The sequence below is a fragment of the Sceloporus occidentalis genome, unplaced genomic scaffold, assembly GCF_023333645.1.
Source record: "Sceloporus occidentalis isolate IW3139 unplaced genomic scaffold, rSceOcc1.0.p SCAF_6, whole genome shotgun sequence".
Classification (NCBI taxonomy): Eukaryota; Metazoa; Chordata; class Lepidosauria; order Squamata; family Phrynosomatidae; genus Sceloporus; species Sceloporus occidentalis.
Window position 1 is genome coordinate 84,720,146 of NW_028316986.1, and position 27,612 is coordinate 84,747,757.

Below are 27,612 nucleotides of genomic sequence, written 5' to 3' on the forward strand. Positions count from 1 at the left end.
GGTCTAAGAGCACCAACTGGGTCACACTACCCCTGTCGATGCTCAGACGCAGATCGTCAGTCAAGGCAACCATGGCAGTCTCAACCCCAAAGCCTGTCCTGAAGCCGGTTTGAAATGGGTCTAGATAATCGGTTTCATCCAAGGCAGCTTGGAGCTGAAGAGCAACCGCCCTCTCGATTACCTTGCCCAAAAATGGCAGCAAAGAAACAGGCCTGTAGTTGTTCATATCCAGGGGGTCCAGGGAAGGTTTTTTCAGAAGCGGCTTAACAGCCGCTTCCTTCAGACAAGATGGAACATGCCCTTCCCTAAAGGATGCATTGATGATATCCGTGAGGAATCTCCTCAATGCATCCCCCCCGGACGGCCAGCCATGATGGGCAAGGGTCGAGAGGGCAGGTTGTTTTCCTCACCTTACCAAGCAGCTTGTCCACGTCCTCGGTACTCACTGATTGGAGCTGATCCAGAATAACTTCGTCGACGGAGTTACTGGACACCTCGCCTATAGATTCTGTTGCAACAGTGGCGTCTAAGTCGGCTCTTATCTGAGAGATTTTATCTGCAAAGAAGTTGTTAAACGCGTCACAGCAGGCCGTCGTCGGGTTAAGCAAGGAATTTGGCGCAGGAGGTACCTGCGTCATTTCCCTCACCACCTTAAACAGCTGTGCTGGACGGGACTCTGCAGACGCAATATGTGCAGAGGAGAAAGCTCTCTTTGCTGCACGAATTGCCTCCCGATAGGAACAAAGAAAGTTCCTATGGCGAGTTATGTCAGATAGGAGTTGAGTCTTCCGCCACCTACGCTCTAGTCGTTGTCCGAACCGCTTCATTCTCCTAAGTTCTGGTGTATACCATGGCCTACGATTTGAAGCGGATTGGCAAGGACGCTTGGGAGCGATCGTGTTGATAGCCCTGGTAAGATCGGTGTTCCAGGTATCAACCAGAGCATCGACAGGGTCACCGGCATTCCCAACCATTAAACCCTCTAAGGCTCTCTGGAATCCTATTGGTTCCATTAGCCTTCGAGGGCGGACCATTCGAATGGGTCCACCACCCCCGGTGGGGCAGATATTGGCTCTTAGTGCCGTCTTGACCAGGAAATGATCCGTCCATGACAATGCGGAGGTACTTACCACCTCCGCCCACGGATATTGCTGTTCCGTACTAAAGACCGCATCGAGTGTATGACCTGCACAATGTGTGGGCCCAATGACCAGTTGGGATAGGCCCATGTTTGTCATGGTCTCCATGAACTCCCGAGCCGCACCTGTTAAGCTGGTCTCGAGTGGAATGTTGAAGTCCCCCAAAACTAGAAGTCTGGGGGACTCCAACAGTAGCTCAGAGACCAGCTGTGTCAGCTCAGTCAGGGAGTCTGCTAGACAACGGGTGGTTGTTAGACTAGCAAAATCCCCAGACTATCCCTGGTCTTCAGGCTGAGATACATACACTCGAAGTGGACTGTGTTCCGGACAGGTATCCTGGTCAAGGTCAGATGGTTCTTGTGAACCAGAGCCACTCCGCCCCCCCCCCCCGCCCACTTCTCCTCACCTGCTCACTGACAGAATACCCAGCTGGGAGGGCCTGCGCCCAGGTGACTGCGCTATCCTCTCCCAGCCAGGTCTCTGTGAAGCAGGCCAGGTCGGCATCCTCATCCAGAAGGAGGTCCTGGATGATGTGGGTCTTGTTTTTGACTGACCTGGCATTGCAGAGGAGCAGAGTGAGGTTCTGTGGAATGGTTGGTCTGCTCTCCAAGCCATTCTGAGAAACTATGCCTGGCTTCTCCTTTCCATTGTACAGTCGGCCCTTCTTATACACGGATTTTCTATACACGGATTTAAGCATACACGGTTTGAAAATGTTCCAAAAAAGTATAAATTTACCTTGATGTTCCATTTTTTATTAGGGACACCATTTTGCTATGTCATTATACTTAATGGGACTTGAGCATACATGGATTTTGTTATACACGGGGGATCTTGGAACCAAACCCCAGCGTATAACAAGGATCCACTGTATAACAAACTCCAGTAGTACACGGTCACTTCCACCTAAGGATCCCACCCCTTGCACTCCATTAACTAGGTCATCCCTGTTGGTTAGGATCAGATCTAAAATAGCTGACCCCCTTGTTGCCTCTTCCACCTTTTGGACAATGAAATTGTCTTCCAGGCAATTTGCTAGACTTGAGGATTTTGCTGAGTTTGACTTCCAGAAAATATCAGGATAGCTGAAGTCGCCCATCACTATTACATCTCTCCTTTCTGCGTGTGTGGTCATCTGTTCTAGAAAGGCATCATCCAATTCCTCCATCAGACTTGGGGGTCTGTAGTAGACTCCCACCATAACATCCTTGTTGTTTCCCTCCCCTTTAATTTTTATCCAGATGCTCTCCACCTGGCTTCCAGGATTGATGTTCTGGATCTCTTCACTGGTGTAAATGTCCCTGACATATAAGGCTATTCCTCCTCCTTTCCTGTTTGGCCTGTTTCTCTAGAAAAGGTTATACCCCTCTATTTCTACATTCCAATCGTGAGACTCATCCTACCAGGTTTCAGTGAGGCCTACTGTATCATATTTGCTTTGTTGTATTAGGAGTTCGAGTTCATCTTGCTTGTTTCCCATGCTCTGTGGATTAGTGTAGAGACACTGAAGACCATGTGTCCCCTTGACTTGCTGCCTGTGCAAACATTTTTGCCTCCAACTGTTGAGTCCTTGCACTGTTTGCCTTGTTCCCTCTATGACAGTTTGACTATTTTCTCCAGCCCTTTTGCCTTCCAAAATACTGTCTCCCTCCCCCACATAACTCAGTTTAAAGCCCTCCTGATCAAATTTTTGAGACTATTGGCAAAAACGTTTTTGCCAACTGGCATGAGATGCAACCCATCCCTTGCCAGAAGTCCCTCCTCATGGAACCTCAGACCATGATCCAAAAATCCAAACCGTTCTTGGTGGCACCATCTGCGGAGCCAGTTATATATGTTTATCCTGCAGAAGAGAAAGTTAAGAGGTGACATGATAGCCCTGTTTAAATATTTGAAAGGATGTCATATTGAATAAAAGGAAAGCTTGTCTTCTGCTGGTCTAGAGATTAGGACATGGAGTAATGGATTAAAACTACAGGAAAAGAGATTCTACCTAAACAAGAGATATACACCCAGGTTCAGAACAAGAAAACCAGGGATGTAGGCCTTGTTGCTCTCCAGATGTTGTTGGCCTGCAGGCCTCTGATCTGGCATTGTTAGCTAAACTGTGGAGGATGTAGTCCAAGTACATCTGGAAGATTATAAGTCCCTTTTTCCTGAGTTAGACTGTAACATGCCCCAGTCCAATAAGAAAAAACAGATTAACACTCTCACTTTTTCATTTTCTTGATTAACCATATTCTCATCCTTAATAGAAGGTGTCCATTTTGGTTATGTTTCTTACAGCTTGATAGAACGGCAAGAAACGCCAGCCTCGGGGCAGAGTGGGGGCATGGTGATCACACAACCATGCCCTTACGCTGCCGTCATGCCGTGCACCAAACCGCATGGTGGGTGGCATCACAGTGCTCCTTTGGCACTGCATCCAGGAACACCAGAAGCAAAGGCGCCCTTTTCACAGCACAAAAGCCAAATCGGGGGCATGACATGTAGTTGCCACAGCCCCTGTCTGGCGCTGAAAGGGGTGGCCTGTTCAGCCCCAGACTCTACAGCAAAAGCTCCTGGACACATTGCCATTGTCTTCAACTCTCCTATCTCCTATTTGTAAAGGATTTTTTTCCTTCTTTTTGCTGCTCCTTAATTAGTCCCGAGACCAATCTAATCCATAGCCTAACCAACAGACCTATGGTTTTGATCAAATATTTAGCCAAGGGGTATGTTTTGCTTGACCTGACAGAGTTGATCTGCTCAAAATCAGCTGCCAATAATTCATCTTTCTCACTGTCATTCTTGTTGCTTCTGCAGCTTAGGATCTTAGAATGAAACAAATACGCTTCTGAATCTGCTTCGTTTCCATATTGTGCATGCTTCTGATTCATTCCCATTAGTTTTCTGATATTTTCATGGCTGATTGCTCACTGAATGCACAAGGTATCCCCAGCAATACAAAACAAAAACTCTTCCTCCCCCCAATTTCTCTCTCCTCTCATTTCCCCCCCTTTCCCTCAGCTTACTTCAGTTATGGCAAACTGAGTACAAAGTAATCTGCACACAATTAACGTATCAGAGGAGAGAAGAGAAGGAAGGGATGAAACCTGTCCCTCAAAGTAGATTCAGGCAAAAGCAAATGGTTGCAGCCTCTGCTAGTTTGCCTGTTTCCTTCTTAATAATTTTTGCCCTGTTGACCACGTGTTCCAGTTTTCTTCTTTGAAATGAGGGCGTGTATGTTATATCTCCACGCCTCAACTATTCTCCCATTTGCCTTCCATCCTCTCCCTGTTTTTTTAAAAAAGATCGCCAACCATGTTTCTCACACACAAATCTGCAAAGCATTAATCTCAGATTCTATCCTCATAAAGTTATATTGCCCAGTCAAAAGAATAAACACAAACATTAAGTCTTGGCACTCAGCAAATGTCCATTCCTAATGATCAATAATATGCACTATGGCATTGGTGTTTGCAGTGATTTGGACTACTGTTGTCCCTTCTGACTTTACAATTCTGTAATTTCATTAAAGAATGTTGATTTAGCAATAAACTTAGATAGGTCTCTTTTTGGTAGAAATCCTCTCTACCAATACAAGGGCAGAACAAAAATTCAGAAGTCCCTTCCTCCCCATATTCTTTGTGATGTCACAGGAGATTCTGGTGGCATGTTTCCTGAGTCATATCTTCAGTGTCTAGACCCCCCACTTTGTTCTCTTGTGCAAACATCATGCCTGTGAAATGTTCATCTTGTGCATTTTGTTTGCGAGAGCACTTATGATCTCAGCATCTCCTGCAAAATTCCTTCTACCTTCTTCTTTGGCAATACTCCAGCTTCATACCAGCCAATGAGAATACAGGGTTTCTTCTCATATACAGTAGGCCATATAACAGGAGAAAACAAGTTCCCTTAGGGACTGCCAAAATCCCACAGATGTGATTGATTTATGTCTTTTGGCTGTATATTGTGTAGGGCTTATCTAAAGCCTCCATATGTGAGCTGGGAAGCCAGCATAGAATTTATCAGAAATAGAACTAGGATATTCCCTTTAGTTTGCCTAGAGCTCATGTTTTGGAACAAAATCTCTTATTTCTGGAAGTAAATAAACATTACAGAATTCTTGCTCTCTTTTCCCAAGAAACTTTTTGTTTCCACAAAACTCCCAACTCCAAACAGCTGAATTGTGGCTGCTCTTGTAGAAGGCATACTTAAAAAGGCTCATTTGAAAAAAACAAAAACCATTCTTCTACTTTAGTGCTGTGCCATGGGAGATTTTATTGTGATACTAGAGGAGTTACAGCTCCTATGACAGTTTTAAAATAAAATAAAATAAAATAAAATAATAATAATAATAACAATAAAAACTGAGTTCTATCAATTTTCCAGCTTTTTCAAATATGAATTTTATTTGCTCTTTAGCAGCATTGGACTTGAAAATAAGGGCACATCTCAATCTGTAGTCTCCCTTATAAAATGGTTTGCCAGTGGTTATATTTGATTACTGCTGCAAGAATTATATACGCAAAAAAAATGGAAACAAAAAGAAACACGATCACGAGATGAATGGCTGTTAAAAAGTATTGAAATGATAGATCTAGATAGACAGAGTTACACTGTTACTAAAGGGAACATGGAAAGAGGGCTGTAATAAAGATTGGAGGTTACTAATGAACTTTCTTAAGAACAAAGACTAACAGAATAAAAATAAACAAAAATAAAACAAAGATAATAATAAAAAAGAATGTGTTGAAAAATAACAGTAGGGATCTTTTCTAATGTGGTTATTTGTGGTATAATTGAAGTTAATATTAATGTTAGGTGGAATCAAATGCAATGTTATGTGGTGAGTATAAAATAACTGAATTTAAGATATAATTTCTAAATTTAGGTGCTCCTGGAACATATCAGTCATTTTCTTAAAGAAAAGGTATATACAGCAATGAGAGGAAAAATTTAAGCTCTACACGGATTTAGAATTATTAATAGAAAGATAAATAGAGAACACACTAGTAGTAAGAAAAATATTATCAAGCTCAAGATACTGTACAGACTTAGAAAACAATCAAGAATTTTAGTATTCCAGAAGGGGGAGAATATTAATCTATATGGAAAAATTGGTTGGAGCACAAATACTAGGGGTAAGAGAACTACAGTAGATTAAATGGGAATTGAAATTTATAGAAAGAGATAAATGTATGTATTTGTACTTTTATAATTTTTAATAATATAATGTTTATCACTTTGTGGAGATATGGTGGAATATGAAATAATCATGGTTAAGTATGGTTAATTGTATGTTCAAACGTGTATTAATAAAGCTCACCAAAAAAAAAAAAAAAAACTAAAATGGTTTGCCAAGAGATTAAGTAGTTTAGAACAGGGGGAAAAAAGAATTTTGAAAAATCAGAGAAAATGAAGTTCTTTCATCTTAACAGTGAAACCCCCCCCCCCCCCCAAAGACACAGTAATTACACTTTTTTCTGGAGTACTGTAGTGGGGAAATAGAAATATTGAAATGGGGCAAAATATCTTAATTCTTTGGAAATTAATGGTACAGGTATCTCAGTTTTCATGACAATGGTGACTCCTGAGATCTGTTTTTACCAAGCAGCAACTTGCAATGATGTGCATGTAACCATTTCATAAGTCAGTCCCCTGTGTTGCCTTCCAGTTGATTAGGAATATTTTTATGTTTCTGTAGCTAATCAGAAATATTAGTTCATGCATACAGTTTTAATGTATGAGAGAATATCATCAGCGAATTGCCCTCTTACGATGATAAGCAGCCCAATTAACTGCTTCCCTGTTAATACTCTCACAGTTTTCCTGCAATTCTCTAACACCTTGCAACCTTGAGATTAATTTTTAAAATGCAGTATTTGCATACTTCTGTAGTGCTTTCGTCTTTGCCTGATGCATGTATCTCATTTGTTTTTGTTTTTTCTGTTTGTGTCCCTTCCATTACACTGAGAAGGCATCTTAGTAGACGATTCACCTTGTAGATCAGTAAACCAGATTGATGCAGCATAAACAGTAACATAAACAGTTGGCATAATGCTTTGTATTCCATGGTTTCAAAGATGTTGTGTATTGCCACACAAACAATGAGGTGTTAAGCAGTGATAAAAACAGGTGTCTTACTTTAGTTGCCAAATCTCTTCCCATGTGAGGAGCTCAGATTAGTAGACTAAATTACATTGAAGAAGAAAATTTGCCACTGCTTAATTACTTTTCATCAGGGTGCCACAAATAATGAAAGGTAAGGGGAATGAACACAGAAAATGTATTATAGCCTATGTCCCCTCATTAAAAAGCCCCAGAGTAGATTTGACTTTAAAAAAAATAAACTACTGTAACAAATAAGATAGAAATTTAAAAGGCAAGATTCTTTTCCTCTTGATTCCCCTATGACAGGAAACTTTTTTCTGAACCAAAAATAGCACTAGAAAGTTCTGTAGGCAGATCCTTTACATGCATAGGATCAGCATGTTTATGTGAATGGTTATGTATCATGCGGGGCCAGCTCAAAATAGTTTTCATCTTCAGGAGAATAAAATAGTGCCTGCCTGCTGCCTGTGTACAGGGTGACCAGATGTTGTCCCTTTCTAGGATAGGTCCTATATTTCAACCTTCTGCCCAGGAAGAATGTTAAAATGTCAGTTTTGAACATGACTAAGAAGCATGAATTTATATTTATATTAGTGTTGTTTGCTTTTATTTGGTCACATCCTACTTTTTTTCTTGAATGTCCTATATTTTACGGTGCCTTGTCCTCCTTTGCAGTTATGACATCTGGTCAGCCTGCCTGCATAGAGATGCCATGTAGACTGGCCACTGAATCTTTTTCTGCAAGTGGTTGCATCCTTTTTTGACAATACAGATTATTGTTATGAAATTACGGTTGCCAGAGTGACGACTGAAGACAGCTCCTCTACTTCTAACTGTTAGTAAAAGAGGGAATTTCAGCAGGTGTTGCTTGTTGCACAACCAAGTAATAAGCAGCTGAAATTTCAGCTGAAATTCCCTCTTCTACATAGCCATTAAAGTTATAGCAGCCATCTCTGATTTTTCACTATGAGGCTCTTATGGTTAAATTGTTAAGGAAAAAGCAACATGGGATATACAGTGAATGAAATAAAACATGTATGTGAGAGTCAGGGTGACTCAGCAGAAGCAACTAAGAGCCACACAGGTGTAAAAGGTAATGGAATTAACAAGTCCTAAATGCCAAGGACAGAAATGTAAAGTGGATAATTGAACACACCTGAGAATTGTTAAGTGGACAAGGTGAAATGATGAAATCATTAATTGTGGGTTGAACCAATGAGAATGGTGTACACGCCCACTGGGTGGAAACAGACAACAGTGGGTGGTATTTTCCAATGACTATAATAATGGCTATGAATCCCAATGTATTTTGTGGGTAGTAGTAGTGAGGAGTATTGGATAGTTTTGGAGCTGTATATAGTAGAATAAAGTAGATCTTTTATATAAGACTACTGAGTTGTCTGGTGTCTTGGGTGAAGATACTGGAGCCAGCTGGATCCTGAAGAAGTGTGAAGACTTCTGTGGAAGCGAGAGTGAGAAGGCTTGGAGAGTTTGTCAGGGTCTTCAGCCTATTCTCTGTAACTCTGCTGCTTTAGAGCAAAGCTTTAACCACTGGCCAAAACTGGTCAGCGCCGGTGCGTAACAAGGTGGTGAGTTCGAGCCAGAGGTGAAGAGCTACAACTCCCATCATCCCTGACATAAATAACTAAATTGGTCCAACTCAACTCTTTTATTTAGTGAATTAGCAAAGACAACTGGGGTTGTTCCAAAGGCCTTCCCAGTAGACATTACAGGGCTGCAACTGCTACAACTTCTTGCAAACAAATAAAAGCAAATTTCTTTATTTACTCCCAAATCCCTTCTAGGAAGCATGGAGGCAATTGCAATGTTTTTGGAGGTGTTTTAGACTCAGGAGAAGCATTGTTTACAGCAGAAGTGACCTGGAAGTCAAAGGCAAGGTCACTTGCTGTCAGAAAAGAGGCCTCTTCTGGGCTTAAAATGGCCCAAGGGAGAGCAATATGGCAAAATTTCCCCCATGCCTACTAGAGGGTATTTGAGGACATCTCCCCACCCCGAAAAGTATTTTGGGTATTTATACAGGAAGGCAGCAGAACACTAGCTAAATTCACAAAATAGGTAGGTGAGTTAGTATATTAATATGCAAATTAAAGGCAATTTAACTTAAATCTGATAAATATGCTGTGCTTTCTAGTAAGAAAGCTAGAAGACATTTTTTAATCTTTTGTGCTATTTAATGTATATTTGTATTGTAGAATGTTTATGCATTTTAATGTTTGTCTTTGTGCGGATATGTTTACTATTGTTCTGTATATTGTTTTATGTGTATATGTTGATTATTGTTTTACATATTTAAGCAAAATAAATTTGTTTAAACAATATGGAGTCATGGGTCTGCATGCCACATTTTGCTCACCCCTTGTCTAAACTCATTCTAACTTTGCACATAATGCCTTCTATTTTTTAAAAAGGTTTGAAATGTGTTGCACTGTGTTACTCACACTTGAGTCTTCAGATGTTTTTGCACCACATCTCCTATCTTCTACAGTCAGTATGATCAAACATCAGTGGTGACGGAGTTTAATTCCAAGAACATCTGTGACTGTGGATTGGGAAACATTGTCATAGGGCCAAAACAGACAGCCATTCAAGCCTCCCCAGAGAAAGCCAGATTGGCGCCACAGCAACTGCATGCTGTGGTCCTGATCAAGCTTTTTGCCAGCCCAAAAAGAGGCAGCATGATGCCGCTCCTTTTTGAGCCAGCAAAAAGCCGGCTTTTCCACCGCCTCTGTGGCTTTGCATCATGAGGCACTCTGATGCCACTACCAAGCAAAAGGGCAGTTTGTTTCGCCCCACAACGGCAGAGAAATATGAAGTTAAATGGCACAATACACAAAGCTCAAAGGCATATCTCTAGATATGTAGGTGTGTTTGTGTTTGTGTGTAGCTTGAATTCAAGAGGACAAAGGAGTTTATCTTTGGATGCCATGCTGAGCATCAGGCTTTTTTGGCACTACATTCGAACACCACTGGTTGCATCTTTTCACAAAAGCCCAAGGCTTTTTGAAGCCCACATATTGTGTCCTATTTATATTATCTATTTATGTTGTTCCATCGCTATTCTGTGTTTGGTCACTTACTTTTCTTTCCTCTTTCTTTTCTTTGTGCAACTGCCAGACTTTATTTCTTGCTTTAAGTCTGCCTTTTCCTGTTTTGTTCCCAAGCCTAGGGAGCTGGTTTCCTGTTATCCCACCAATCCTGCTACCTATTTCTCCTTGTGACTTGCCTGCAAAGCTCCTTGGAGTTGATGTCTTGTTGGCTGTCATTCAGTTTCTCTTTTGACAAATGTGTTGGGCCAAATATTTCACTAGAAAAATTCCAGTTATAGCAGGGTTTTTTTGTCCTGGTACCCTTGGGAGAGGAGGGAAGGCCAGGTACATGACTGTCCTTTTGAAGGGGAAATGAGATCTGAGGCCCGTGGACCTGAATCCAAAAACTAAAAACAGTCACAGTTCCTTGGTTTATGTCTAGTATGTATGAATAGGTGTGCGCTTGCCACGCTCAGTCCTATATCCTGTTAGGCACAGCCTAAACCAGTTGAAATTAATGGCCCTAGGGATAGACATGCAAGAAAACCTATCATCCAAAAAGTGAAGCAAGCTTAAATAAAATTGAACCAAGCATAAGATTGACCAAGAAGAATGAGCTGTTAAGTTGTGGAAACTTAGTGCAATTTACTATAAGCAGATCTCAAAGCAGAAATTCATTGGTATGTTTTGCACTGGCTCCCATCAGCAGTATAAGCAGCTTTAATGGCTGCTGAGTGTTTTTATTTCCATTCTCTTTTGCAAAGTAGCTTAATTTTGGCAAGTCTTTAGCTTTAACTATAGGTGATGGCCATACAGTGCCTCATTATGGATAAACAAGTTAAATGCATCACTTAAAGTCTGCTTACACAGGATTGCTTTGACAGGGTTTCTGGATAGGGATGGGTTGCTCAGGGGAGTAGAAGGAGCTTTATGAAGCTGATAATTTCTTAATGCTTCCAAGTAGCAGAGAACAGTGCAAAATAGTGTCAGAACAGCAATGATCTTTTCAGGCTCCAGGCTCATAGCATTTCTGTGGGTCAGAAGATGATTCACATGTGTATTGATTAAATAAAATGAATGTGTAGTTTCAGCTGTATCCAGAGTGAATTGTCAAATTTAATTAAGAATGTGCAAAATTGAGAAGGGAATCATCCAAGCATTTTGTGCTTCGGCATCATTACAATAATTATAAGTGTGGTGATTGACAAAATGCTAACAGTAAATGTGGCTTTTGAGAATCCCATGTTTACTTTGCTTATGTTGGTTTCCTTTGCAAATTTTTAAAACCTCCCAGAATCTGTCCTACACCTTATCATAGCTGAATGGAAGAGATCTTGCCTATGTTACCAGTTTGGGTCAAATTGTCCTCCAACTGAAATAATGAGTTGAGGAACTCTAAACTGGTGAAGAATATGCTTTCAGAGTATTGCTCTCAGACCTTTCCCTGTAAATGTCTGGTCCATGCAAATTCTCATAAGATAATTGTAATTGTACCTGTAATTACAATTACAATGGTTTCTTGGGATGAAACAGCTGGGCAAAATAAAGTTGCTTCCAGCTGCTTTGAAGGCAGGGTATTTATATGATGCACGCCTCCAAGGCAGGTAGAAACCAAAATGAAGCTGCACTCTGGTGCTAAAAACGGAAGCAAAAAATAAGCCAGTATACTCCAGTTTAGCTTGGAAAATGCACATCTTCTTGCCTGCATATAAATGCCCCAATGTGAGTGTGGGGTGCAGCAAAGCAAATAAAATGAAAGTGTAATAATTCCAATGGATGTAATTAAAAATACACAAACCAGACAGTCCAATGGGGAAGGAGGGGGGTAAAGGGTCATGTATGATTGTGCTTTGCCAGTGTATCACTTTCACATGGATGCACTGATGTCCTCTACAGGTAGAACATTGCACATGTGACTGTGTGGTCAATCAAAGTGGCAGCCATCCAATGGGATGGCATTTGGGCAGACATGGGAGGTACTTGGAGGTTGGAGGTGCTGTGTTTGTGCAATGGTGCACGTGCATGGTAGGGAGGCAACCAAAGAAAAAATAGCCAGTGGTGCAGCTTGCGCCTAGTGTTGTGACAAACCACTTTTTTTCCTTCTCATCCATTGAGAACTAGATGCGATTTTTTAAAAAAAAATCGGTTCAAAAGTCCCACTTTCAAATGGTTATTTTGTCTCTCCCTGTCAGGGGTGACAGAAGTATTGTTCACAGATTTCCCAAATGACAATAAAAGACAAGGCGAACATTTATGCTAATTACGTATATTAGTGCTAATTTAAATTGCATTTCAAACTCAATTAGCATGTCAAATGAAAGTTTGGCAGAGGTTTAAAGAACATTCTTCTGCTTGAAAAAACTTGAAGGCACAGAAAAAGAAAAAAAAAAGGACCAGTCTCAACAAATAAACTTTGATTACAGCCCCAACAAGAAATGGTAGAGTTGGGGGGACCTTCAAGGACCTTCCAGTCCAACCCCCTTCTGCTATGAAGGAATACATAGGATTATAGACGACATGTAGTCTGACCTCCTGTTCAGCATCAGGATGGCAGTGGAGGATGGAATCCTAAGGCAAACCTATCACAGAGTTTTCTTGGCATAAAGAGTTTTGCTATGGGCTGCCCCTGAGGCTGAGAGAGTGTGACCCTCACAGAAGAGAAGGGGGTGGGGTGGGGTCACAAATGGCAATGCTCTTCTGCCAAGCAGTCCAGCCCTCTTCCACCATGAAGGAATACCTGAGATTCTAGAGTTGGACTTGGAGGCTGAAAGTATGTGACTTGTCCAATTTTTTATGGTGCTGTGGGAAACTAGAGTTCTAATCCCAGCTCAGTTATGTAAATCCACAGGGTGACCTTAGGTGGGTCACACTCTCTCAGCCTTAGGGACGTTCTGAGCTCTCCTTGCTAAAAAAAAACCCATGATAAGTTTGCCTTAGAATCAACATGAGAGAGTGAGTGTGTAGACAGAAGTTTGTCATGCCCTCCTAAGGCTGAGAGAGTGTGGCCCTCACAAAAGAGAAGAAGGGATGGGGGTTGGGTGAAATGCCAAATATGTTCTTCTGCTAAGCAGGAATTCTGCCATGGAGAAATCCTAGCATTGGAAGGGATTCCCAAGGGTCATCTCACCCAACCCCCTTCTACCATGAAATAATACCTAGGATTCTAGGGTTGGACTTGGAGGCTGAGAGCATGTGACTTGCCAAGGTCTATGTTTCCATGGTGAAATCAGAGGCTAGAGTTCTAATCCCAGCTCAGCCATGTAAATCCATGGTAGAAGTGTGTGCCTTCATGGTAGAAGGGGATTGGACAAGATGACCCTTGGAAATCCCTTCCAATGCTAGGATTTCACCCCTGCGACTTCCTTCTCTTCTGTGAGGATTTGAATGAGAGAGCATGATGAGAAAGGGGAGAAGGTCCTGAAGATATCCACCACCACCTCTGGTAAAAGCCTCTGGTAAAACCTAGTATGAATGACAACTTTGCTTATGCAAAATACACAAATCCTGACCATTGGATTGTCAGCTGAAAGATCCCATCCCTTCACTTCATTTGGAAATGATGAAAAACCAAAATTCTTACTCATTGACTGAGAAGTTCTAATAATTTCTTCTCTTTAAAAAGCTTACGAAATCTTTGAATAACAGATATTTTATGTGTTTATCGAATTTTGACAAGAATTCTTTACATCACTAGTGTGCATATTTGGCCCACCTTGGGAGCGGACTATGTAGACAGTGGGGATTTGAGCCACTTTTGGAGAAAGCAAGTTCAAGCCACTTTTTCCTGCCTGTCTGCTCCGTCCCTTAGAGACCTCATTGACTTTATGTCAGGCTTTTGTGTGTGTTTTCAGGTATTGTCAGAGAAAGTGCTAGTTAAAATGGCTTTGTTGGATATTTTATTCTGGCTATTTGCTGTAATAATAAATGAAATGAATGTTGGATATTAAGTCCAAACAGTTTTAGCATTCTGTACCATCTGTTTGCTTTTGTTTTCAGAGTCTTCTAGTTCTGAAAGAGAGTTGGGTATATATATATATATACTGTGTGACCCCTGGGTAGGGAGGAATGTTCCATATTAACATTCCATGTTAATCTGTGTATTGTTCTGTTGTTGATGACAAGGCCTCGGGGTGGGAGGATATGCAAAGAACAATATGCAGATTAACATGGAAATCATTACTCCCTATCCAGGGTAACACTGTATGTGTATATGTGTGTGTGTGTGCGCGCACACACACGCACACACACACACACACACAACTCTCTTCCATGCCAGCATTCTTTGAAAATGCCAGCCATAGATGCAGGCTAAATATCAGGAATAAACTCTTCTAGAACATGGCTACATAGTCCAAAAAACCCACAAAAAGTTATCATGATACTGTAGATTAGAGACAACTAAATGAAGACTAGACAGGATTAGTTCCAGATATACTCTGAAAGGAGCTACTGAGAGGATAAATGAAAAGGCAATTCCAAATATTTATTTGAGGCTGAAATTTTCTATTCTGTACCTGACAGTCCTTGTAAACATTGGGAACACACGACACCACCAGTACATCATGTTGTCCTCTTCTGTATCCCACACCAGATCATCGCAGTTGGGCCAAAAGTTCTGAACCCCCAGCAACATATCTGGAAATCTTCAGTCTCCAAGCTTTGGGTAGCTGGCCAGATTTGCTGTAGTGTAAGGCTAATTAGAGAGTCTAATACATTCCTGATTGTCCACCATCTGGATGGACAGATCACCCATCTGTCCAAATAGTTGATCTCTAAAGGTTGGACATTGATGGCAAGGGGGCATTGTTTTTTCAGTCTAGCTATATTTCTTGGCAGAAGTAATACCAAAGAAGAGAATGCATGAGAATTATATATGACATTAATGTTTGTTTTCTGCAGCACTGTAGTTAAAGCATATCATACAAGAAGAATTATGCACTAGTTGGCAAATTTGCTTCTGCTGTAGGGAAGCAAAAACCTCTTGTTGTAGAGAAGATATTCATGCAGAACTTAAACTATTCTAATTAAAGCACAGTCAAATCAAATGAGTCTTTCTTAGGAAAGTTTTGAATCTATAGTATAATTTTCTATTATACCTTATAATGACAATCCTCATGTCAGTATCATTGTTTAACAAATATGCCATATCGTATGTTCGTATCTATTACTCATCTAACAGGCTTCGTTGCTATCAATGCAGAAGGACTTTCTCTAAGCTGTTAAAAATGGTTTCTTAAGCTGTCAAGAAAATTGTCTTCATTCTGAAAAAAATATTTCCTAGAATGTGAGTGTTAATGGAGTACAAATGAAAAGTAATGGCACATTGCATCCTGCTTTATAACATCCAGAGTGATTCTGTTGCAGACTGATTTAGACATCAAAAATAGATAAGCCTAGTAATGATTCGGGGATTTCCCAGGTGAGTGGATTCTTAGCCACTTTTTTCTCAGTTACTAGATCTCAGTATTGCTCTCATGAAAAGTTCTGAAGTGTGATGGCTTACTTGTGTCCCATGTATAATAGTAACCATTGGCTATGGAAATGACCTTTTCCATAGATTGCCAAAGTATGACAGCAACTCTCTAAGAAGTTATAAACTACACTCTTCCCTCTTGATACATAAACTTGGAGTCAGCGGCCTCACTCGTTCGTGGACAGCAGGTGGGGAGGGACAAAATGGGTTGCGTGTGTTAGTGCAAGCAAGCATGCACCACCATTCAAATAAATAGGGCTTGCACTTGTGCAATTTTCCAGATTCTCGGCGAGGGTCCGGAATGGATCCTCCATTAATCAGAAGGGACAACTGTACTTTCAATAGAGCACTGAATTTGACGGTTATGAGAAGCTTTTTTGATTATTGCCCAGAATTAAGTAGTTGATTGAAAGTGGAATCCTTTCACACTGTAGATACCCCTTCACATTGAAAAAAAAATTCTGCATGTTGTAGAGTTGCATACCATGAAGAAAATTATAGCAATAATGTGCTAATTTACTATTTGTGGAGAACTTGAAATGTTATAATAAATAATAAATAAAATATTTATTTATAGCCCGCCTTTCCGTAGATCAAGGCGGGTTACAACAATAACAGTTACAGAGTAAAAACACAATACACAATAACAGCAATTATACATTAAAATCACAATAGCAATATCCAACTAGCATAAGATGTTTACAACAAAGATAATAATGGTGAGGGGGAGGAAGGAGGCTACAAAGGGGAAAAGTTAGGGGAAAGCTGTTTGGAACAGGAAGGTTTTTAATTCCTTCCTGAACCACTCAAGGGAGGTGGCCGAGCGGAGCTCACTGGGAAGCGCATTCCAGAGCAAAGGAGCCGAGATGGAATAGGCTCTATGCGATGTTGTGGCGTATTTAGAATCTGGGACTGTCAACAAATGCTTCCCAGCCGATCTGAGTGTGCGGGGCGGATTATATGGGGAGAGGCCGTTCTCCAAGTACCCTGGGCCCAAGCCATTTAGGGCTTTATAGGTGATAACCAACACCTTGTATTGCGCTCGGAAGCGAATGGGCAGCCAATGGAGATCTTTTAATATCGGTGTTATATGGGTGGCCCTGGATCTCATCTCCAGCTTAAAATGTACCATCAAAATTCAGCCACCTCTTTCTTTGTGAAGAACAGCTTCCTTGTTAAAGAATAAGTATCCTGGCTGAGTAATAAATAATAAGATTGAAGAGAGGCAAGTTTCAAGATGCCAGAAGATAGTCTTTATTTGCTGAAAAGAATACTGTATTTCAGCCTGTGGATACTCTGAGGTTTTCTTTGTGGGGCTATACCGAAAACACATCTTCCAGTATCTTGATGAATGTGTCTCCTGCAGCTCTTCTCCGTTCGTTCTCTTTAGTCATAAACAAATACAAGCAACTAAGTGTAAATTGATACAAGTGTAAATTGAAACACTTGTATCAACCTTCTTTGATGTAATACCCTCCAAATGTTTTTTACTTCACTCCTTCTACAACCTCAGTAGAAAGGCCAATGGTTATGAAGTTGTAATGCTGGGAGACACCCAACTAGGGAAGGCTGCCCTATATATACCTAACCTATTTATTGACTTCTATTATTTGATATATTTTAAATACTTCCATAAGTTTACTTCCATAGTAGGATTTTTAGAAATGTAAAGTGTCAGTTTCCTCTAAATCTGTTCCCTCCCTTTTCTTACTTCCGTTAGGTACCAGAGTAAGGGGAAAATTAAATTTTCCATCTTTGTGTCGAACTGAGTTATAGATAGTTATCAGTGATGGACCAAAAGCTGTAAACCAGGATCTACAAACTGAGCCAGGTTGTGAGAGTCAGTGAACACAATGAAGCACGTCAGAGGAAGACTGTAATTCTCAGGCAGTCTCCATAAAAACAAAAAGCTTTCTTATCAGGAAGGGACCAGTAACTGTTTCTCTTGAGACTGTGTTTATTTGACAGTGGGTAAAACATCCTGATGCACCACAATTTCTGCCATTGCAAGAAGCCAGTGAGACAAGTGACAGCGATATCGGTTAGTATAATGTTCCAGAGCTGACCTTGTGCTTAGGTGCTGTCGGTACCCTGGATAGGGACAGAAGTATTTATTCAAAGTTGAGTAGCTACACTTCAGACTCACAGCTAGCAGTCTTGTAACAGAAGGAAAAAGTTTTCTCAGCAGTGACTTGAAGCAATTGCCAGTTTTAAAATATGTGTACCAAAGAATAAAAGCCAAAGCATCACCCTTTGAATGTTGCTTCTGTTCAGTTAAAAGGACAGTGACATTTTATGAAGATATTGCTTCTATCAAAATCTAGGCAATAGATTGTTATGGGGAAGTCATGAGGCTTCACTGGGAAAAGTTCTATGGATGCTTTGGGGAGTGGGAGGTTCACCCATCATTATCCAGGGCTTATCCAGGGCTTAGGAGACAGAGTGTGGGCTCTGGCAGTAACATCCCTTCAGAGTTACAGTTGTTCAAAGACTTTGTATCCATGGACTCCTGGTCTGGAGCCTCAATGTAGACTTATACAGTAGTTTTCTTGCCTTCTGAAGACTCATTATGGTAAGGCTTAATGATCTATTATTATTATTATTATTATTATTATTATTATTATTATTATTATTATCATTCCACTTAACCACTCGGAATTCAAGTGGATTGCAACAATAAAACAAGATACAGTTAAAAATTCTAAAAAAAATCTACCCCTCTCCCCGCAGTATAAAAACATAGTAATACTAAAAGGAGATTGAACCAGAAGAACATTAAAACAATAGTATTAAATAACAGTTAAACTATGTAGGAGATTTGTAGAAAGTTTATAGCGGAGTCCAGATAGGATGGAAATGAGGATGGAGAAAAAGTGGAGGTGGTGGGGAGGCAGGTAAATGGAGGTGATCTAGTTTGGAAAGGCCTGCCGGAAGAGATCCGTTTTAATAGCCTTCTTAAAGGTTTACAAGGTGGTAATCTGACGGATCTCGTCCAGCAGGTCATTCCAGAGTCTAGGAGCAGCTACTGAAAAGGAACGCTGGGTCACTGCCGAAAGTTTAGTCCTCTTTGGTTGAAGCAAAACGAAGAGTGCAGGGAGGATGATATGGGAGAAGGCATTCCCTCAAGAAATCAGGACCCAAGCCATGTAGGGCTTTAAAGGTTAAAACCAACACTTTGTATCTTGCCCGGAAACTAACAGGCAGACAGTGAAGGAATTTTAAAACTGGTGTAATGTGGGCAAATCTATATGTGCCAGTAACCAGCCTGGTTGCTATATTCTGTACCGATTGAAGTTTCCGAACTTGATACAGAGGTACCCCATGTAGAGCGCATTACAAAAGTTGAGCCAAGAGGTTACCAGTGCATGTACTACTGTTTCAAGGTCTTCCCGCTCCAGGAAGGGGCGCAGTTGGCACATTAGCTGAAGCTGAAAGCAAGTGCTCCTGACCATCGCATCCACCTGGGGCGTCAAATGGAGAGACAAGTCTAGGAGCACCCCCAGACTGCGAACAGAGTCCTTCAGGGGAAATATGACCCTGTCCAGAACTGGCTGGCATAATTCCATTCCCGGATTGTGCGTTCCTATTACTAGTACCTCCGTCTTACCTGGATTCAACTTGAGTTTGTTTTCCCTCATCCAGTCCATTACCACATTAAGACAGGCATTCAGAGGAGAGATGCCCTCCTTAGTCACTGCAGCAGTCTGACACACAGAGAAATATATTTGGGTGTCATCAGCGTACTGATAACACCCCACCCCATGACTCTGGATGATTCACCCAGTGGCTTCATGTAAATGTTGAAAAGCATTGGGGACAGAATCGCGCCTTGAGGGACGCCCAGTTTGAGCTCCCTCTTTGCCGAACAACTGTCCCCAAGCGACACCATCTGGAACCTTCCCGAGAGGTAGGACTGGAACCACTGCAAAGCATTGCCTCCAATTCCCAACTCTCTCAGGCGTTCCAGAAAGATACCATGGTCGATGGTATTGAAGGCTGCTGAGAGGTCCGAAAGCACCAGCAGGGTCACACTTCCCCTGGTATATAATAATTACATAGTTGCAAGAAGATTATTATTGTAACCAGGAGAACCTTGTTACAATTTATCCCCCCCCCTTTTTTTTTTTTTAGTTTGTTGTTTAGCTTTCAGTGATTCCCTATGTGCTCTGTATATATCTTGTTCACATTCTCTTCTCATAAAATTATGGGTAATTAGATGCGGGGGAGGGGGTCCATTTGCAAAGATAAGCCTGAAACTAGAAGGCACATGAATTGCAGCAGTCTGTACATCAGGATAAATACATTGAAAGTACAGCATGAATTTTCTGCTATTGCAACCATGATCCCTATGCTGTGTTTCTAATGTATTTATATCATCATATTGCTATATAGATTTTTTTATATATATTATTCTAACATTCAACATATGACCATTTTTTCCTCTGATAGAATTTTGCCAAATCTGTGGTTAGGAAGTTGCCCTCGTCAAGTGGAACATGTGACTGTGAAGCTAAAACATGAATTGGGTATTACAGCTATCATGAACTTCCAGACTGAATGGGATGTTGTTCAGAATTCCTGGGGATGCAATCGCTATCCAGAACCAATGAGCCCAGAAGTTCTCATGAAGCTATATAAAGAAGAAGGCCTTGCTTATGTCTGGATGCCAACACCAGACATGAGTACAGAAGGTAACATCCACGTTCTTCCTCTAGTAGAATTAACAGAAGAACTAAACATCTATTCAGAAATATAGCTACTGTATCTTCTGTGAATGGCTAGCTTTTTAACCTTTATACAGCTTTACAAGCATCTTACTCTTTGTTGTTGTTTTGTTGTTGTTGTGTGTCTTGAAGTCATTTCTGACCTATGGTGACCCTAAGGTGAATCCATCAAGCGGTTTTCTCAGCAAAATTTGTTCAGAAGAGGTTTTCCATTGCCTTCCCCAGACACTGAGAGCATGTGACTTGTCCAAGGTCATCCAGTGGATTTCATAGCCAAGCTAGGAATCGAATCCTGGTCTCCAGAGTCATAGTCCAACACTCAAACTACTACACCACACTGGCTCTCATGTCTTAATCTTAACCTCCATGTAATTGCATCATGCTACCATACACCAGATATGGTGTTCTTATACTGATCCATGGAGTTACAACGTAGCTCTCATATATAAAATCTCAATTAAATTATTATTGTAATTAACTATTCTCTGAATATTTTTGTAATACTCTGAATACACTTAATGTTCAGCACTACTTGAGGGAATGTTCTACTTTTCTTGTTGAGATTAATAATATGATGATGGCAGTAAGGGTAAGAAACCACACATACCCAGTGGATTATAATTTGTTTTTATCAGCAGTACTCAAAACATAGTGATTTATTTCAGGATGTGGGATATCACTGCACATATAAATAACTGTACCTTCAAGCAGAACAGCAGAGTTGATCTCACAAGTAATATACTTCCTCCTATCTATTCTTTCTCTTTGCCCCAGGAACTGGATGTGCCAAAAACTGTCAAAAGAATCACAACTGATTAAGGTCTTTCAGTGTGACTTCAATGCATCTGAAATTTGTTCTCTGACACAAAGGTTCATGACACAATAAATGTGTTACTTTGTAAAATGCCCCAAGATTATATAATACCTTTGTTTGCAAAACAGACTGACTATTTCTTGTCAATTTCTCAATGGCTACATGATGAAAGCAATTGCTCATTTGATTTTAAGACTCAAGATCAAAACTTGCACTTAGGCAACACTGATTTGCCAACAGTTATTGGTTTTCATATTTGAATTGTTCAACAAGCACAACATAGTTTACAAAACCATCTAATAAAACTAACCAGAAATAAGCACAACAAGGAACCACCAAAACAAGCCCATCAGAGCAGTCAACAGGAAAGATTACTTCAGATTCAGAACATCCTTACTTTTGCTTATAGATGAAAAACCAACAGGAAAGGGACAGAATTGATCTCCCCAATAAAAGAGTCCCAGAGCTTGGGGCTGCACCCACACTGCAGAAATAATCCAATTTGAGGCCACTTTAACTGCCATGGCTCAGTGCTATGGAATTCTGGGAAATGTAGTTTTGTATACATTTAGCCTTTTTCTGACAGAAATCTCTGGCGCCACAACAAATTACAGTTCTCAGAATTCTGTAGTATTGAGCCCATGGCAGTTAAAGTGGTGTCAAACGAGATTATTTCTGCAGTGAGGATGCAGCCTAAGTGTCTCTGTTGAAAAAATCCTCCTAATTTGGTATTATCCACCTCTCTTTCATATCTCAAGAGGGAAAGAAAAGTTGCAGAAGTGTCTGCAAAATAAATACATAAAGAAACAAACATAATAATATTAAGGTTCAGGTAAGATTGTATAGTGCAGATAATCATTTTTAATTGGAAGGCAAAAAAGACAGGGCAAACAAAATTTGTATGGGTTTAGGCCTATGACTTTAAGAGAAATGGTACCTTGCAAAGAGAGTCAATCATCAGAAAGTATACAAATTCCCATACTTATCCTCCTATTCCACCCATGTTTGTTGCCCCAAACTACTTTTACCATACTGGCTGTTAGACTGAATACTTTCATAAAATTAAAATGCAGTTGAGGATTGTTTAATTTTCTGGGCTAAACTACCTTTACCAGTAAGTAATTGTTTAGACTGTAACTGGGTAAATAGGAGTGGAGGTCATATAAATATTTAACTCTTTGGATATAAGGCAGTTTATATATATATATATATATATATATATATATATATATGTCAGTAAACTCAGATGAGTAATTGAAAAGTTATCCATAGAATTAAAGTGATGAGCTGTCTGACTTATTTCACAAGGCCAATGGTGTGTGTAATCTCTTTTCATCTCCCCCACTTTGGAATACAGACTCAACTGAGATCATCAAGCAGCCTTGCCTTCTTTGACTTCTGCTATGCCCAGAAGTCTCTATAAAGTAGGTGTGAACAACACATACCCCGATATGCTTTTGTGGGGACCCACTGTCACTGCCAAATTTGGCAGTTTACTAATTGAAAGCTCCATATTTTATACACATTCACATAACCTTGCTAGAAGGACGAGGCTCTGCTTCTGTTGTTTTGCTACCAAATACCATGATGTTGGCGTTATGGCTCCTGGTAGCTTCCAGATTATTGAAATTTTCCTCTAGCACCACCAAAATTACCCAACTGCTGTAAAGGAATCAGAAAGAGTCTGAGTCTTAATTCAGACTGTTCTGTCTTGCCTTTGGCATGCTTGATATGAATCCTGCCCAGTCATTTTCTGCTGATTCTGCTACTCTACCTCAGGATGGGTTACTAAATTCCTGCACTCATTAATGATCTTCATTCAGTTCCAAAGACATCCTTTAGGAGAAATGTCTCCTCCTTCTCCTCCACACCTTCTTCTTAAATCACAAGTGATGAGCAATGCACCATCTCCATTAGAAGTTGCTTTTATTAAAAATAATTTATTCTGTTCATCTAAAAACATAGTATCCTATAGCAGGTCATCCTTTTCCCTGAATGGAAATGACAAAACTTATCACATATTTAATCAATGGGTTTCTTTGTATTACATTTTCAGGAACTCACATCTGCATTTCCTAAAATGGTGACAAGCAAATTCCTCAGTACAGGAAGGGGCACATATAAAAGTAGGCTTCCGTTTGCAAAGTTAATGTAAAAACAGATTAGCATCTAGAAAGGCTTTGGTGTTGCAGTGCTCACCTATAATCTGTTGATGCAATCTTTAATACAGATGGGGAAGTAATATTCTGACAAAGGGCTGCAACTTGTTCAGTGCCCCATTGAGGACCACAACTGGAGTTGGATCAGGCATCATAAAATTTTTGCTATAAAATAAGTGTCTAGGATTAGATATTATACTTTTACCATGAATTCCATAGCACCCGGTTCAGCTGCTGCTCATTTTCTTATTCAGGTTCTTGGCAATGGGACTCCTACAAAGAACTTAACTAGATGTTACATGAATTCTGTCCTGAAGTTTTAATAGCAACAACAATAACAACAACAACAACAACTACTACTACTACTACTACTACTACTATTACTGCTACTGGGAACCTGCAATCAGAAATAGAAAATAGCTGGGGAGACTGAGTATTTAATATTTTCCTTGACTGCCATTTTTCTGCTGAAAATCCTCTCCCATTGTTTTGGTGGCAAGAAAAACCAGGCTTTGAGTGGAAAAGCAGCAGGTAGGGCAAGGAATTATTACTTTCCCATGCACACACACTTCCATGCTGCTCTTCTGTTCTCAGTTTTAGCCTCTCATTTAGAAGAGATTGCTAATTTTGTTACACATAACAGTGTAATGCCTAGTTTGTGAGTTTGCTTGGTTGTTAGTGCTGATATATGATGGAGAGTGGACTAGTAAAAGGGGGCAGGCTAGAAACAGCAAGGTAGGATGTGTTCCCTATAAAGAGCCTCAGGAATCCATCTATTGCCAGAATCTGCCACTGACATGTCCCTTTTTTGATTAACTTATCCCTGCCAAATTGTTCTATGATGAGCACATTCAATATGTGCTTGTCCACTAACTGCTTCCAGAATCTATAACTTGCAAAAGAATACCTTTAAAAATGTTGAACAGATTTCAGTCATTCTGTGCCTGTTGACCACCATGTGGGCACACAGTCTTCCTGGTTTCTTCTTCCTTTCTATGGGACAGAAAAATATGAGAAGCAATGAGACTAATGGCAAGGAGAAGACAGGCCATTTGTACATCCCTCCCTGCACCTCTGGGTACCCATTTAAGAGGATTTAGTTTACAAAATTGGGAGACTATATTTTTTAAACTCTACAGCGTATTTAATTTTAATCTGTTTTTCAGTTACATATGCAACAAAAAGTAGTAATTTGTTATTACTCGTGTGAGTGCGTGATCCCATTATTTTTAGAATTCATGTTACACGTTTACTGAATACTTTGCTCTGTTCTACATCATTATTATCAACCTTCAGGCAGTTGCCAAAGGGCAGTGTCAACTAATACTAGTAGTTTCATGGAGGAAGTGTTACAAAGTTTTAAATGCCCTTTTCTTTGCTCTTCATTTCTGTTTCCTTTTTCTTGCTGACACAAACTTTGGATTTCTCCATTCTTGGTAGTGGAGCTGGATATCTCTTAGAGCAGGTTTTTTCCTGGAAACCTAGAGTTCCACAAGAGACAGTTAGGGGTTCTACAAGAAATCATGATTACAGAAGGAGGCGAGGAGAGAGAGAGGTGTAAATAATTTTAATACAAGGGTACTCTGAGTCACGAAAATTATTTCAAGAGTTCCTCTAGGAATGAAATGTTGAGAAAATCTGAGCTAGAAGATGGGCTGGGAGACTGTGAATTAGTTCTTTGCATTTTCAGCCTTTTAGGAAATGCATTGCATTATATATAGGATGGAAATAGGGGGGGGGGGGGGGGGGAACCATGGAATAGAAGTGTCTGCTTAGGAAGCAGCATCAGGCAATCTGGGGATGAGAGAAATATGGTGACATGAGAGGGAACCCCTTTTGCTCAACATGGATTCATGCACACAGTTGCTTGTTCCATCTCAAGTGCAGTATGCATGCATGCCCTTTTTGTGGGTGAAGCATTGTTATTGGATTGGGCCAAGGCATGTGTTTTATTCTGAATCCTCCATTCATCACATTTCTTTTCTTTATAAAAGCTATCCAATAATCCAAAATAACATATTGTAAGTTTTTATTATAGTGTCAGTTGGATGGCACCTGTGCTACGACCAACAGAGCACCCTTAATTACAGTATCTTTTGCTGAGTGTTTTTGGCTTGCGCAATGAATGGTGGGTGGCTACCTCCCCATGCGGCCCCTGTTCATCCCTTGGCACTGCTGCTGAGGTCATAATGAGGTGCTTAGTCATGCTATCAATAATGGATGCCTTATTCTGACCTCAGAGTGAATTGTACCTGCAGCCGTGGTGCTGGGCAGCTCACAGGGACTGCAAGTGAAAAGATAGCTACTGCCATCACTGCAAAGAAAGCTTAAACCCCACAGCAAAAGATGAATTATTTAAATTCAGGTTAGGGGAAGTGAGCCCCAAATCAGGCAGAGGTATTATGAAAACAGTCCAGAACCAATTTGGAGTTTTGGCACTGTCTCATGTGAACAAACACAATGAGCCCATGGGGAATTTGGGGTAAATCACCCATCTAGACAAAACCTTAGAGTACAGTTCCATCAGGCAGGCAGGCTGGGAGGGTAGGGATCTGTATTCATTAATACAGGTATTTAATTAGAAGTCACAAAAGTAGAGGGGCTTTTAAAAAAAAATTTACCATTGTATATTTGTGTGTATATATGTATCTCTATGTTTAATATTCTTGCACAGTGAATACTGCTCTTTATAGGACTATGGTTATAAAGTATAATACATTTTAAAGCTATCGCAGCATTTTAACTTCCTTTTATTGAAGGGGACATGCATGTGACAGTTGTTCTCTTTTTAATCCTAGGTAGAGTACAGATGTTGCCCCAGGCTGTTTGTCTTCTGCATGGGCTGTTGGAGAACAGGCACACTGTCTATGTTCATTGCAATGCAGGTGTTGGCAGGTCCACAGCTGCAGTCTGTGGCTGGTTAAAATATGTGCTGGGATGGAACTTGAGGAAAGTGCAGTATTTTGTGGCCTCCAGGAGAGCAGCTGTCTATATTGATGAAGAAGCTCTGGTACGTGCCGAGGAGGATTTCTTTCAGAAATTTGGACCTCTTCGTTCCTCATGCAAGCCTTAGTAAGAGGACATAACTGGAAGTGTTGCCAAACCCATTTTTGAGAAAGGGTGCATATAATTTCAAGACATAATATTGCCTGGAGAAATTGTGAAATCACGTGGGGGTGATGATGATGATGCCTTGTTAGATCATCTTTTACATGTTGATCTTTCCTAAAATGATTAAACACAAGAAATTTAATTTGGGTGTATATGTGTGCAACAGTCAAGGCTATGATTGGATAACAGTTTTAGAAATGGAGTAAATCACATTGATTAGGTGTGTTGACATACTGATTAGCTGTTTGGGAGGTGGAGCATGAACAATTAAATTGGGCTCCCCTCTGTTTCACAACTAGCTAATCAATACTATTTACATTTTTTTTTCTCACAGGACTACAGGGAGGGAGGAAAACCTGATAGCTTGATCAGGCTAAAAAATCTCAAATCATGTATTTATTTATTAACTATTTATTTATTTTTAAAAAATTAAAATGATGCTCAGCCCAACTGTCAGATATAAAATGTGTTTAAAAACAAATCCCAATTAAAGCATAAACACATTTAAAGCATAGTTGAAAGCACATGTGTTAAGAGAAACACTCAAACAGTGAAAGGCTTTTCTGGCACTTAATCTAGCTTTGCCTACCAGTAGAATGACAGTGAAGGGAACCAGCCTTGACTCTCTTAACAGGACTGGAACAGACTACCCTTTAAAGCCACCATCTAGGCAGCTTGGGAGTGCGGTGTTTATATGCCATGCATTCTGAAGCCTCCTGGAAGTCAGGCAGCTGCCCAGACATGCACGGCTTCAAGATGCTCCAGCGGCACACCATTTACACACTGCACACTGCCAAAGCATCTTGAAGCTGGCTTTGGGCTTCAGTGGAGCTGCAAAAGCCAGGGTTTTTTTCCAGCCCCAAAAGGCATGGATCTTTTCCACTCCTTTTTGGGCTGGCTTCAAAGCAGATTAGGGGTGTGGCATGTGGATTCTGTGGCCACAATCTGTCTTTGAAAGGGACAGCTTCAAGCTGCCCATTTTTGACAGTCTTTTTCAGCCCAGAGGCTTCAAAAATCTGAGAAAACCCTCTTGTGTCCCACTTGACTGT

The 27,612-nt window shown here is 40.5% G+C and overlaps 1 protein-coding gene across 4 annotated transcripts in view; it reads left to right on the plus strand.

Moving 5' to 3' along the window:
• Window positions 1-26,907, plus strand: part of EPM2A (EPM2A glucan phosphatase, laforin) — a 59,971-nt gene extending 33,064 nt beyond the window's left edge. For 3 of the 4 annotated variants that reach the window (XM_089530243.1, XM_089530245.1, XM_089530246.1), the window contains 2 exons: window positions 20,205-20,446; window positions 26,251-26,907. In XM_089530243.1, coding sequence (XP_089386369.1) covers window positions 20,205-20,446; window positions 26,251-26,525 — 517 coding nt within the window. In that variant the 3' untranslated portion in view covers window positions 26,526-26,907. The remainder of the gene's footprint in view (window positions 1-20,204; window positions 20,447-26,250) is intronic. The other variant, XM_089530244.1, reaches the window with a different exon arrangement.
• The last annotated feature ends 705 nt before the right edge of the window (window positions 26,908-27,612 follow it).